Source organism: Stigmatopora argus, chromosome 4, assembly GCF_051989625.1.
Source record: "Stigmatopora argus isolate UIUO_Sarg chromosome 4, RoL_Sarg_1.0, whole genome shotgun sequence".
NCBI lineage: Eukaryota > Metazoa > Chordata > Actinopteri > Syngnathiformes > Syngnathidae > Stigmatopora > Stigmatopora argus.
This window is the reverse complement of record NC_135390.1, coordinates 17,914,490-17,928,778: the sequence shown is the minus strand read 5'-3', so window position 1 is coordinate 17,928,778 and position 14,289 is coordinate 17,914,490. Positions and strand designations below refer to the sequence as shown.

Sequence of the window (14,289 nt, the reverse complement as noted above, 5' to 3'; positions counted from 1 at the left end):
GCCATTGACGTCAATAGAGGTCCAATCCATTTGAAGCGAACAAACATTTTTTTTGTTTATTCATTCTTCAAATGGATTGGACGTCTACAAGTGATAAAGCTATAACGATTCGCGGCGGCGCCGACATTTTTCCACACCTGTATCCCAGGGGTCCGTCCCGGCACACGCCCCCGTTGAGGCAGGGGTCGGCGGGGAACGCCGAGCAAGGCGGGTGCGCGGCCCGCCGGGCGTGGCAGCCGCATTGCGCCTCCGTCTCGGCCGGAAGGGAAATCAAAGATACGTCGCCGGCGTTGAGCGCCGTCGGGGTGGGGCCGAACGTCACCCGGGTGGAGCAGCCGCCGGAGGGGGCGCAGTCGGCGCGGGGGCAGTCGTCCACGCCCACTTGGGAGACGGAGGCACCCAGCGCCGTTTCCAGCTGCCAACACAAAATCCGTTAGCGGGCAAGCAGACGTGAGTCATTCATTCGTGACAAGGCTCGCGGGGGGTGCTGGAGCCTATCATAGCTGAATTTGGGCACTCTGAATCGGTGGCCAGCCAATCGCAGGGCTCAAAGAGACGAACAACCAATCACGGCTAGGGGCAATTTAGAGTGATAGCCAGCTAGCCTAGCATGCATCTTTTTAGGATGTGGGAGGAAACCGGAGTACCCGGAGAAAACCCTTGCAAGCCCGGGGAGAACAGTTGTGAAGTCACCTTGGTTTTGTGAGCCACCACGTAGCCGTGGAGCTTCTCGGCTTTATAGTACGACGAGCCGTGCGCGGCAAACCACACGTCGGTCTCCCGATGGGGGCCGTGGGCGTCCCCTACCGAGAAGACCTGGACCTGCTCCGGCGTCGTTCCCAGGATCTCGGCCAGCGCTGCAGCCAATCGCGAGAAGCGGCTTTCCTCGCCCTTTCTGGACCGGAACAATTCTTCCACGCTCATATCTTAGAATAAATAAAAAATATATATATTTAAATACATGTATATATTTTTGTTTAAACTAAAGAAAGATATTTATGTATATATTGAGTTTGATTTATTTAATATGGGGAAAATACATATTACTGAACAAATACATGTTTATGTTAATGAACACGTAAGTATGTAAGATATTTCATTTTAGATTTTTTTCCTAGACATTTTTTTAGCCCCTTGATTTCTGAATTAACGTTAAAATAGTAGGAATTTCAAAAACTTAAAGTACATACAAATTAAAATGATAATTATAAAAATATATAGACAATTAAAGTGAAAGTTACAATTTAAACCCCAAAAGCCAAACAGAATAGAAGTTAAAACATTGAAAACATAAAAAAAAGTTATTTTGGAAAATATTAAAATAAAATTAAATAGTTTTTGAATGTTTTTTTATATTTAAATTTTTTTTAGCTTTATTTTTTAACAAGCAGGGGGGGCCTGGCTTCTAAAAAATAAAGCAAAAAAAAATAAATATAAAAAAAAAACATTCAAAAACTATTTAATTTAATATTTTCCAAAATAACTTTGCTTGTTTAGAACCAAAAGACAATTGTTCTCTTTTGAAAAATGAGTGTTTAACAAATAAAAGATTGAGTTTACACACTTAGAGAAGGTGAAGAAATTCAATCACTCGTCTATTAGGATCCGACAGCCGTTTCTGGCCACCATAAAAAAATTAAACTCTCTACGTTGCACGGTTTGGACAAACGTAGCAAGAGAATCTTAACATACACACACACACTCACATACCCATAGATCACACTTTGTAAGGATTCAAATCATTGGTTATTCTTGTGGACATCCTAGACAGCACCAGAAACAGGATTTCCCGTGTTCCAGCCCAATTTTGGCGCCACTTACTGCGAATCCGGAGCGAAGCGGCGTTGATCAGCGCATCCCGCGGGAGCTCCACCACGTCCACCTGCGCCGTGGACGTCACGTCCGGCCAGGCGGGATCGGACACGCGCACCTGGAGCTGGTAGGAGCCGGGCGGGACGCCCTCCTTGATGCTCAGCTGGCCCGAACTGTGGTTGACGCTAAACAACCTGACAAGAAAAAAGAAAAAAAACTTTTATAGACGATAAAAGCGCCGCTTCATTTCCTCCCGCAAACTCCCAAATTAAAAACAATATTTTCCCGAGGCTGCGCTCGCTGCCACTTTTGCATAATTGCATAATTAAATTCTTCCCGTTTAATTACTTTTTTTCTTCCCTGGCAGCCGCGCACTTATAAATATGTAACTAAGACACCAATATACTTTTATGCGCATACTTTTGGAATCCCCGCTCGGCTGTTTCGGCTCCAGGAATAACAAGGATCGCAAATTGAAGGCGTATTTTTTTTTTAGCGATGTCATAAAAAATTTAAAAAATAGCGCCTTGGTTGCCAGGGCAACCAGGCAAGGAAGACTTACCGTATTTTCTCACATATTAGCCACTTTCGCGTATTAGTCGTAGCCTTAAAATAGTTGAATTTGCCAATTTCTCTCGTATAAGCCGCCCCCTGATTCACAATTTTCACCAGAATAATCAAGTCTAATTTGTGCAATATAAGCCGTACCCTGGATTTGGTCATTTTTTTAGCGACAAATATGGCGTATATGCGAGAAAATATGGTAGGTACAGGTCGTCAACTCATTTAAAACGTGACGGTGATAGTTGTCATTTGCTGGCAAGTCAATTTTGACCTAAAAGTTGATGAGCGTTTAATCAATGGCAGCCATTTCTAATATCTAATATCTCATACCTGGATGGTTTCCCTTCAAATCGGTACGTCTTCTCGCTCCAGTCGTCCAGATCTGGGGATGGGATTTGACCCAGCGCCGTTGTTGGCAGGACACCTGCTTTCCAATGGGGGGCAGACAACAAGAAAAGAGGTCAACTTTTAGCAGGAAGTGACCCCAAAATCAACAGAAAATGTCCTCCAGTGCTGGATTGGACATCGAGTGATAAACATATTAAATTCACAACAGAATGTTAAAAAAACCTTGTTTTTTTCCATTAATTACTTTACGTTATTGTTACTATTCATTCTGCATCCTCACCCCCTTGCTACTGTGACAACAAAATTTCCCGAATACGGGATGAGTAAAGTTATTCAATCCAATCCAATCCAATTTTCTGACCCGCTTATCCTCACAAGGGTCTTGGGGGGTGCTGGAGCCCATCCCAGCTAACTGGGACACCGTGAATCAGTGGCCAGCCAATCGCAGGGCATCTTGACAAAGGACAACGAATGGTAGCGAGGGGCAATTTAGAGTGTTAGCCAGCTAGTCTAGCATGCATGTTTTGTGGATGTGGGAGAAATCTGGAGTACCCGGAAAAAAACCCACGCAGGCCCAGGGAGAACATGCAAACACCATACGGTGAGCACCGACCTGGGATCGAACCCAGGACCCCAAAACTGCAAGGCCGAGGCACTAAACACTTCACCACCGTGGCGCCATTATTAACAACAAAAGTCATATTAGACATTGGTGCGCAAAAGTTCAAAAGAGGAGCCTATAAAAAGTAAAAATAAAAATTGGTCGGTCCTGGCAGTAAGTTAGGATTGCTGACAGCTGGTCCCAAGAACTAAATAAGTCATGTGTTCCGCAGCGAGACATCGGAAGCACTCGACTGTGACAAAGACGTCTTATGAGCTCAGAAGTGGCTAGGCTAGCTGCTGTAAAAGACACGCTGGGGGGAAGTCAAGGTCAGGGAGACCCGGCACAAAAGGTTTTTTTTTCTCCCCCAGAGTATTACCTCGTTGTGTGCCATTGAAGGACATAGACGTCCAATCCTTTTTGAGTGGGAGTGGGCAAATTCTGTGGTTGAATTTTGGGTTCTAAAGGTCAAAGTTCTCAGACGCCTGAAAAGCTATTTTGCAATATCTTGACAACAACAACAATAGGGATGAATTATTATCAGATTATCTGGTATATGCTTGGAATATGAATGGAAAAAACTGATAATCATTTTATTTATTGTACAATTCCTATTCTGACTTCTGTGCCCTTTGACTTCATGAACCTAAATTTCAGTCACCTCTTGGGTTTAATATTACAATCATATTCTTAAAATGTGTTAAGAATCCCTTCATTTTTTGTTCTGGAGTTCCTGCACAATTCCTTTCTGACCTTTGTGACCTTTGACCTCATGAACCCCAAATTCAACCACCTCTTGAATTTCATATTAGATTAAATCATTTTTCTGAGAATCCCTCCATTTGTTTTTACCTTATGGCACACTCCCTTTTGTGACCTGAGTGACCTTTGACCTCACGCCCCAAAATTTGATATTCAACAATATTTCACTTTCAATCGAGATCGTCGTTTAAGCTCGTCAACGTTGCGTCCACTTGAAGTGGGAGGGTGAACCCAACGTTGATTTACCGCCAGCCCTCCCGCCTCCAACGGATCGGACATCTAGCGCCATTGGTGGCGGGCAATGAGAAAAAAATTGTGGCCTAGGCGAATGCCAACGTGAAGTCGCTTGACCGCCAAAGCCTCGAACATGGCAAAAGGTCGAAAAGTAGCGCCCCAAACCCGGACGCGGCGTACCTTCGTAGCTGTACACGACGAAGTGGGCGTGTCCCGGCGAGTGCGGGTGGTCGTTCCGGTCCCCGATGACCACGGTCAGCGTGCCGGTGGAGCTCATGACGGGCGAGCCGCTGTCGATCATCAGGACGGCGAGTCGGTACTCCTTCTGCCGCTCGCGGTCGAACGTCGTCAGGGCGGTGACGGCGGCGCTCCCGTTCCGGAAGTCGGTCAGGTTGAAGTGGGCGGCGTCGGCCGACAGCGGCAGCAGGCGGATGGAAAAGGGCGCCCCGTTGACGGACAGGTCGCGGTCGGTGGCGTGGAGCAGCCGCGAGCTGGCGTTCATCCACACCGCCTGCGGGGACGCCGCGTTCTCCCACGCCACCGGCCTGTACGGCGCCTCGAACTCGGGCCCGTTGTCGTTGACGTCCAGCACGCTCAGGGCCACCACGGCCGTGCCGGTCAGGGCGGGCTGGCCGCCGTCGGTGGCCAGCACGGCCAGCCGGTGTCGGGAGATCTTCTCCCGGTCCAGGGGCTTGGCCACCACCACCCAACCGGACTGGTCCACCAGGAACTGGTCGTAGGGGTCCGACTCTTTGGCCACGCTGTAGGAAAAGCGTCCGTTGGGTCCGGAGTCCAGGTCGGCGGCCGTCACCTGGGCCACCACCGTGCCCACGGCCACGTCCTCGCCCATGGGCGGCGACTCGTAGAACTGTGGCAGGAAGACGGGGGCGTGGTCGTTGGCGTCGCGCACCCGCACCAGGCAGTGCGCCAGGCTGAAGAAGTCGGCATCCTCGGCTTTGAGGGTCAGGTTGAAGGTCCTCTCCTGGGGCTTCTCGAAGTCCACCTTCTTCTTGAGCCTGATGACGCCGCGCCGCTCGGCCTTGTCCGTCTCCACCAGGAACTTCCTGTCTTCGTCGCCGCCCACGATGCTGAAGGTGACGAAGGCGTTCTCGTCCTTGTCGCCGTCGGAGGCGGAGACCACCAGGACCTCGCTGTTTACCTCCAGGTCCTCAGATACCTAGAGAAGGCGGTTATTTTATTCTCATTGGGGTCGCGGGGGGTGCTGGAGCCTATCCCAGTGGACTCCGGGCCAGAGGCGGGGGAAACCCTGAATCGGTGGCCAGCCAATCGCAGGGCACGATGATACAAACAACCCACGCAAATGATATTTTTGGATCGTCTGCCATTGACAGCATTAGACGTCCAATCCCGGAACAGAACGCAGTCAGAACGTCGTCTCACCTGAGCCGAGTAGAGCTCCTGGGAGAAGACGGGCGGGTGGTCGTTGACGTCGGAAACCAAGATGGTGGCGGTGCCGGTCCCGGACAGTCCCCCGCCGTCCCGCGCCTCCACCACCAGCAGGTAGCGCTCTTCGACCTCGCGGTCCAAGGAACGCAGCACGGTGTAGATGGTCCCCGTGGCGGCGTTGACGGAGAAGAGATCCAGGTTGATGTGGTTGCGGACGTTCTCCACGATGCTGTAGGTCAGCGCGGCGTTGCCGCCCCGCTCGCCGTCGTCCAAGTCGGCCGCTCGCATCTCCATGACGGAGGTGTGGGCGGGGGAGTTCTCCGCCACCCGACCCACGAAACAAGCGTCGGCTTCCGTCGCCGGGCAGGGGAAGAAGGGCGCGTTGTCGTTGACGTCGCCCACTTCCAGCAGCACGTCGGCGAATCCCGTCAGCCCCGCCCCTCCCTCGTCCGTGGCCAGGACCAGGAACCTCCAGGCCGGGCGCTCTTCGCGGTCCAGCCGGCGCCGGGCGTAGATCCTCCCGCTACGCTCGTCGATGGTGAACTCGCCGCCGGCGCCGGCGCCTTGGCCGTGGAGCGAGTAGCGAAGGGCGCTTTGGTCGGCGTCTTGGTCCGGATCGCTGGCGGAGACCTGGAGGGAGGGAGAGAGAGAGAGGGATGGTCTGGTTTGTCACGGTGGGGGTGCCGGAGCTTTGTTATTTTTGTTTATTCATTTGTTTTGAGTTTAAAAAATGGAGTAAATTGTCACACTTAAAAAAAAAATTCACAACCTTAAAAATAAAAGCAAAAGAGGGAAAATCAATAAACAGGGTGGGGGTGCTGGAGGCTTTCTTTGGTTCATCGCCTTGTTTTTTTTTAGCAAAAAAAATCTGTAAATATTCTGTTATTATCAATTTATTGATACTTTAAAAAAAAATAATGGTCATTCCTAAAAATAAAATCAAACGAGGAAAAATCGATAAATATACTTTATTCTTTTTTTAACCAATTAAAAAAAAAAAACTTTCTTTATTCAAATCGTTTTTATTTATAAACATAATAAATAACCAGCCAGAACCAATCACAGATTTTCTTTGTTCGCTCTCTTATTTTTTCATTGGATTGAAAGTCCTTGATTTGTATCTATTTTAATGAATATAATATATCTACTCACTGCAAATGGCAAAAATGCACACAATTAACTTGGGGGCACAATTTTAACGATCCTTTTCCTCTGTTACCGCTACTCGGACCAAACAAAGCAATCCCCCTCTTGGTCGGACAAGCCCCGCCCCCTTCTTATCGCCACTTTTTCATTAAGCAGCCCCATAAAAACAAACATTCCCCCTTCGGCACGGGTGTCCTTTTTATCTCCCCCCGGCTGTCGGCGCCCAATTAAAAGTTAATGTCAAAGTCGCCGCGTAAAAGAAGGCCAAATGACACTTTGGAGTCCCCGACTTGTTTACGAAAAGCTTCGATGATTTGATTCCGTCGCCGCCTTTTGCGCCCGCCCGGAAAAAATGGGTTGCCGTGGTTAACGGATCCCGTCGCCATGGCAACCCATTTTTCGGGCACTTTCCTTTTTATATATTTATTTATTTTGACGGCCAGGGGGGAACATTTTGAGGTATCCTGTTGATTTCAGGCCACTTCCTGTTGGTTTTGGGACATTACTAGGTCACTTCCTGTTGATTTTGGGGGACATACGGGCCACTTTCTACAATTTTGCCGCATTCTGGGGTCATGTCGTGTACATTTTGGATCAGTTCCTACTGGTTTTAGGGCATAACTTCTGGTTGCCATGGTGACGATACCTGTTTATTTTGGGAGATTAATGATTTTAGGTCACTTCCTGTCTGTTTTAGGGCATTTGTGGGCCGCTTTCTGTTGTTTTTGTTACATTTTGGGGTATTCTGGGGTCCTTTTCTGTACATTAATGATCATTTCCTTCTTATTTTAGGGCACATGTGTCAAAGTGGCGGCCTGAGGGCCAAATCTGGCACGCCGGATCATTTTGTGTGGCCTGGGAAAGTAAATCATGAGTGCCGACTTTCTGTTTTAGGATGAAATCAAAATGAAAAGTATAGATGTATATTAAATTTCCTGATTTTACCCCTTTTAAATCAATAATTGTCATTTATAATCCATTTTTTCTGTGTTTTTAGTTCAAAAATCATTTTGTAAAATCTAAAAAATATATTTAAAAAAAAGCTAAAATAAACATTGTTTTAGATCTATAAAAAATTGAATATTCAGGGCTTTTAATCCGTTATAAAAAAAATCTAAATATTATATTTAAAATGGTCCGGCCCACATGAAATCAAGTTGACATTAAAGCGGCCCGCGAACCAACCCGAGTCTGACACCCTTGTTTTTAGGGCATTTTCAGGTCATTTTGTTGTCATTGGTTGATTCCTGGTGATATGTGCGCATTTCCAGAAAACATCTCGTTAATTTTGGGACATCACTAGGTCACATCCTGTTGGTTTTTGTGGGCATACGAGCCACTTTCTACAATTTCGGGTCATTCTGGGGTGTTGTGGACATTTTGGATCCTTCCCTGCTAGTTTTAGGGCATTTGTGGGCCTTTTTTTGTTGTTCTTGTGACATTGTGGGGTATTACGGGGTCACTTTCTGTTCATTAATGATCATTTCCTTCTTATGTTAGGGCATTTTCAGATAATTTCGTTTTCATTAGCCAATTCCTAGTGATTTTTGGGCAATTCCAAGAAGCTTCTTTTTAATTTTGGGTCGCTTTCTGTATATTTTTTTCGTCAAAAATGATGACCACTCATGGATTTTACATGCAGGTTCAAATTGAAAATTAGTAAGAGTGATTGGACAATTTTTTTGTAGGAGACGAAGAAACTACAAGGAATTCATAACGGGTCGTAACATGCTTGCTAATTTCTGTTAGCCTGTCTATGATATTTACATTTTACATTAGCATTAAGCTACCAGACATTTGTGTTGGCTCAATGTTAAAATATGCTGATTTGCAGTTTAGGCATTAGTCAGAAAGGAAAAAAAAATAGAAATAGAAGACAGTAGCACAGGTGAGGTGAAAAGAAGTCATTTCAAATTGGATTTTGCCATCTGTTGGCGTCCGGGGATAAAAAAGAGGGCAGGGGACGGCGCACCAGAGCCAACGGATGGGTGCACATCAAATCAATTCCGAGGCGAGCTGGGACGGGCGGACGACCGGCTGACACGGCGGATTACTTCCCTCCCCTCTGCAGCGCGCCACCATTTTGTTAATCTGATTGAAGGCGAAACGGCGGGAAGGTGTGACCAATGGCGGATGAACGCCACGGGACGGCGAGGGAAAGAAATAGGGGAGGAGAAACAACATTTTCAGAGGACGCCTGGCGAGCCACCCGCAAAAAAAGTGAGGAAAATCGTGACTAATTATCGGGACAACGACGAGAAAAATATGGATTTTGGATGTAATCGTTTTCCCCTGACTCAAAAGTTTTGGGACGCTTGGTCATCCGGATGGATGGTGAAGTGACTCAAAACTTTTGAGCAAAAGTGGACACACAAAGTCAAAAAGTACTTGGGCTAAAAATATTGGGACACTCAAAAGAATGATAAGAATATAAATGTACAGAAATACCAACAGTTTGCAAAAAGTAGAGGGGGAAAAATGTGAAGAAATTTTGGGGGAAAGCTTTAGCACCCGGAAAAAAAGAACATTAAAATGGGAGAAAAAGTAAGCAAAAGTTTTGGGACTTATAATCCAGTGCGCTTTAAATATGGACCAATACTAAAATTGTTATCGCGACAAAATCAAATAAATCAGTGGATAGGGTACACCATCTCTCACAACTACGGCAAGCAGCCCCCGACTCTACTATTTTCCCCGTAGAAAAAGTACTGCGCACTGACTGCTGGGATATGTAGTTCTTTTGTCAATACACCCAATGGATTGTGGCCTGTATACATCGACATCAACACAGCTTTACGAAGTATGGAAGACAGCGTTGGAATAGTTACGCTCGCTACTAGCTAGCTACTATTTGCGAATGGATTATGGCCGCCTGGACGAACGTATAAAACTCAGCGTTTTCGATGACTCATTTGGACAATTGTTCAATCCGGACACAGAAAATGAGGACTTTGATGGATTTGTGGGTGATGATGACGTGAGTACATTGTAAAATGGCTAAATAAAGTACAACCGAATTCAGTTTGGCTTCCGTTGCCTTTTTAAAAACGTGTTTTAGCGTGTGTCCGTATGTTTAAGCTGGTGTATGTTTTGCCATGCCTGGCTGCGTCTTTAAAAACGGTGCGTCCTTTGTGTGTGTCAAATACAGAAATAGCACTCGTTACTGACACTGCGCCTTTAAATGCGATGTGCCGTATAGTCATAAAATACGGTAAGGTGGAAATAACTGGTTGAGAAAATTAGACAACGCACCTCCAGAATAAAAACCGGCAGCTCCGTTTGCTCCTCCTGGACCACGGCGTGGTACTCGCTGAGGCCGAAGACGGGCGCCTCGTCGTTGCGGTTGACCACGTGCACCACCACCAGCGTCTCGTTCTCCCACTTGCCGTCCGAGGCGACCAGTCGCAGCTGGAAGCGCCGTTCCGTTTCGTAGTCCAACGGTTGCGCCACAAAGATGGTGCCCACCTCGGGCTCCACGTCGAAGGCGCCCATGGCGTTGCCCGCCGCGATCTGGTAGCGAAGTTTGGCGTTGGCGCCTGAAAAACGGGAACATTTGTCGCATAAAATGACAACAAATGAATAACAATGCCATTTTTCTGTCCCTGGACATTTCATCAATTTGTGTTCCATGAGAATCGCTACGTATTGTATATGATAGAATATATAAATACCTTGTGGGCATTTGTGTATGTTTGTGTCTTTTATTGTCACCTGTCGTGGGATTACGCATGCAAATGAGCAGCAGTTTGCGGGATGTTTATATTGGCGTCGTTTGACATTTCTCTTGAATATTCATGTGAATTGATTAGCGTGAATGATCACGCTTTAGCAACATGAAAAGGCCCAGAAATGGCAAAAAAAAACAGAAAGTCAACAAATATCAACAGGAAATGTTCGAAAATGCCTCAAAATCAAAAGTCATCAGCTACAATAGATGGCCATAGATGCCCAATCGGGTTGAAGTGGGAGGGATGGCAGAAAATACATGAATTTATTGTATATTGTATTGTGAGGTGCCCACCTCAAGTGTACATGAAGCCTTTTATTTATGATCAAGCTTTAAAATACAATTAATATATATGTATATATATACATACATATACACATATATACCTATATATACACATACATAAATTTTATATATATACATACATATGCATACATATATATACCTATACACACATACATTATATATATATACATATGCACATATATACGTACATATACACATATATATATGTTGGAATTATTGTAAATAAGTTATCCTGATTTTAGTTTAGACTGTTGAAATGTTAGTTAATAGAATTGGGGATGTCTTGACCCCCTGGGAAAAGTTTCACCTTATTCAACAAAGAGGAACTACCCAGGGGGGCGGACGCCTGTCTGTTTGTCTGTTTTGTGAGGGGTGCAAGATATCAGGAATAAGACTATAAAGATGTTATCTTGAAGGGGCATATGGTCATGATCAAAGAACCTTTGGTAACTGGGAGAGAACTATCTCTCCCTTAATCAGCTTGAAACTTCCTGTAACTTGGACACTCCCAAAACACAATAAGAGAATAGGCGAGGGGAGATTTTCTTCAGAGTGTTTCGAAGGGCTGAGACGCGAACGGTCCTGAGAACCTCTCATTTTTTAAATAAAGTTAACTCAAATTCTCTGTGATTTCCTTCTTTTCAGGTTGGTGAAACAAATGTCTGGTGTTTGAACCTAACATTTAATTGGTCCTTCGAGCCGGATTCCAAGATACCGGACGATCCCAGCGGGTGAGCAAGATCCAGAAAAGTCTGTGGCCACAGCATAAAGATCCTTTTTCCAGGACTGTTTCTTCCTTACGGGCTGGGGTCCAAAGGTTGAAGGGATACCGAGGACGCAGAGAATCGTGAGTAAATTTTATTTAAAAAAGGAATGAATGAGAAAAAAGGAATGAATGAAGGCGTAACAGACCCCTTTAGTTGCAAAGACTAATTAAACTCTGTAAAATTAAATAAATGAAAACCCTGAGAATCCTAGGCCCTATCAGGTAAAATTCAAACAACAAACATCCGCGGCGTAACAGACACCCTTAGTTGCAAAAGACTAATTAAACTCTGTAAAGGATATCGGAGTCCAAGTTGTATTGAACAAACAATAACCAGAAATTCGTGGCGTAACAGACACCCTTAGTTGCAAAAGACTAATTAAACTCTGTAAAGGTTTGCGGAGCCTTGGTTGCGAATTAAAAGGAGTGAACGTGCAAAAAGTGTGTTTGGAAATACATTTTACCATTTGGTGATTTGTATCTCATATCAAACAACAGGAGACAAATGTCGACCTCTAGTGGATGTATGTAGACGCGAAACTCCGCCTGAAAAGGTTGAAGTGAGTTTACCACTAAAGGAATTTATCGACATCCTGTTGTCTAAACCCAGTGTTAGTGCACTATAGGTGCAAAGACCCACTGGGACTAAATTTTATTCAAAAATGGGTAAAGTACAAAGTAAAACAAGTAAAAAAGAGGAATTCCTCTCGGAACTTGCGTCTAAAGACTGGAAGATAGTTCATAGAGAGGATCCCGACGCGGTGGAATCCTTGCATTATTGGGTAAAAAAATATGGGTTCACTGGTAGACTAATAATAAAAGATATCCGTGAACTACAACAAAAAATCGAAAAATCGTGTAACAAAAAACGAAGTAAAATGCAAAAACGAGGTTATGATCAAACCAAAGCGTGGTTGCGAATAGCAGGGCAAATAGAAGAGGTTGAGAAAGTAGCTAAACAAAAAAGAGAAGAGATAACTATATTAGGCCTGTTAAAAAACAGTGGTCCCTCTTCAGCTCTCCTCGTGCGAGGCTCCACACGCAAGCAGGGAGCACGACGACGAGGGGGGGGAAAGGGGGCCTGCTGGTCGTGCGGCAAAGAGGGCCACATAGCCAGGGAATGCGGGGGCAACCCTCCCCGCGCACAGCGACGACATGATAGCACACGACTAAAACAGGAGGTAGCAAAACAAATGGTTAACAAAAGTAAGGGGAATAGATAGATCAAAAAGGTGGTGAAACCCCCCTTCACAGATGCGGACCCCCCTCAAGCTAAGCACACTCTTTGCAAACAAAAGGAGGGGGGGGGGGGCGCCCATACAGTTTACTGCTCCCTTCACACCAAAAACAAAGGGCAGGAAAGACTACCACAAGAGAGACAGAGATAGTTGATAGTGTTATGATATATTAGTGAAAAAATTATGGGTCTTTTATTAAACACTAAAATTTATATTAGGAAATGCCTAGTGAAAGGTTATTTTCCCTGAATTGTAATTGAGGTAATAGTGAGCACAGAAAATGGCTCTTATTTTAAATAAAACTGCCTTCTTAGAGCGGATAGGAATTCAGCCAGAGCTTTAACTATTGGGTTTTAGAAATATGAGAGTGATTTGCGATTTAGACTTAAGTATTAAGAATCATCCAAATTATTAATGATATCAAACATGAAAACAATGCAGAAACGGCATTTATCCAAATTATTAGGTAAATTTAGATAAAATAATTGATTTAGGATAGGCATGATTTCCCTGGGACGGAAGAGGCATGGAATGTTTTTAAGTGCACAAAAGGCATTCCTTGTTTTGCCCGGAACAGGTGGAAAATGCTTTAGCGTGGTTCATATTAATGACTATTAGAATATTAATTGCATTAGCATCAAACAGTTGATGTCAACCAAACAACATTAACCTATTTCTTTTGAGAATGATTAGGCTGATAGCACAGCAAAAAGGTGGTTAGCTGCCAAGAAGCCCCAGACTGGGGATGGCTCTTAACCAGTGATGAAAAAATTGCAGACCACTAAGTGTAAATGAATGGTTGTTTGTTTGTCTTTTTGTGTTTCTAATTGGCCGACCATCAAGATATAATCAATCAGATATCAAGGTGGAAAATGATTTAGAAATTTGAAATCAAATTTTTGATGAAAATTATGGAAAATTGTTTAGTCAAATGAAATTTTAATGGTAAAAGCAGCAGTACTCCAAACGTGAAATTTGAAGTGGAGAAACAAATCTGCTATGCAAAATTTAGGAGCACTGAAAAAAAAAAAAAAAACAGTGCTTGATACCAAATTCCAAAGTACTATTGATTTATTGTGATAATGGCATCCAAATTGTGTTAACAGAATAATTGACTGAATTGACAAAAGTTTCCATATTTCGTTCGAAAGAAAAAAAAAAAATGGAAATCTAATTTAGTGGAATATACCAAACGCCATTATTCACTACACGATTGGAATTGGAGGATGAGGCTAATCATATGTCTGCATAAAAGAAAAAACTTTAAGGAAACGCATTAATTTTGGGTTGGCAGAGGGAGATTGCATTTCTCAACAGGAAACATGATGAGCAACCCGGGATGAGAGTGCAAATGTTCCTGACCAAACCAGCAGACATG

At 44.6% G+C, this 14,289-nt stretch overlaps 1 protein-coding gene across 1 annotated transcript in view; it reads right to left on the bottom strand.

Moving 5' to 3' along the window:
* LOC144073712 (neural-cadherin) overlaps positions 1–14,289 on the bottom strand; it is a 94,348-nt gene that overhangs the window by 20,646 nt on the left and 59,413 nt on the right. The window contains exons 17-23 of the mRNA XM_077599746.1: positions 10,127–10,410; positions 5,723–6,358; positions 4,502–5,498; positions 2,707–2,800; positions 1,822–2,006; positions 694–926; positions 138–415 (exon numbers count right to left, since the gene is read on the bottom strand). Coding sequence (XP_077455872.1) covers positions 138–415; positions 694–926; positions 1,822–2,006; positions 2,707–2,800; positions 4,502–5,498; positions 5,723–6,358; positions 10,127–10,410 — 2,707 coding nt within the window. The remainder of the gene's footprint in view (positions 1–137; positions 416–693; positions 927–1,821; positions 2,007–2,706; positions 2,801–4,501; positions 5,499–5,722; positions 6,359–10,126; positions 10,411–14,289) is intronic.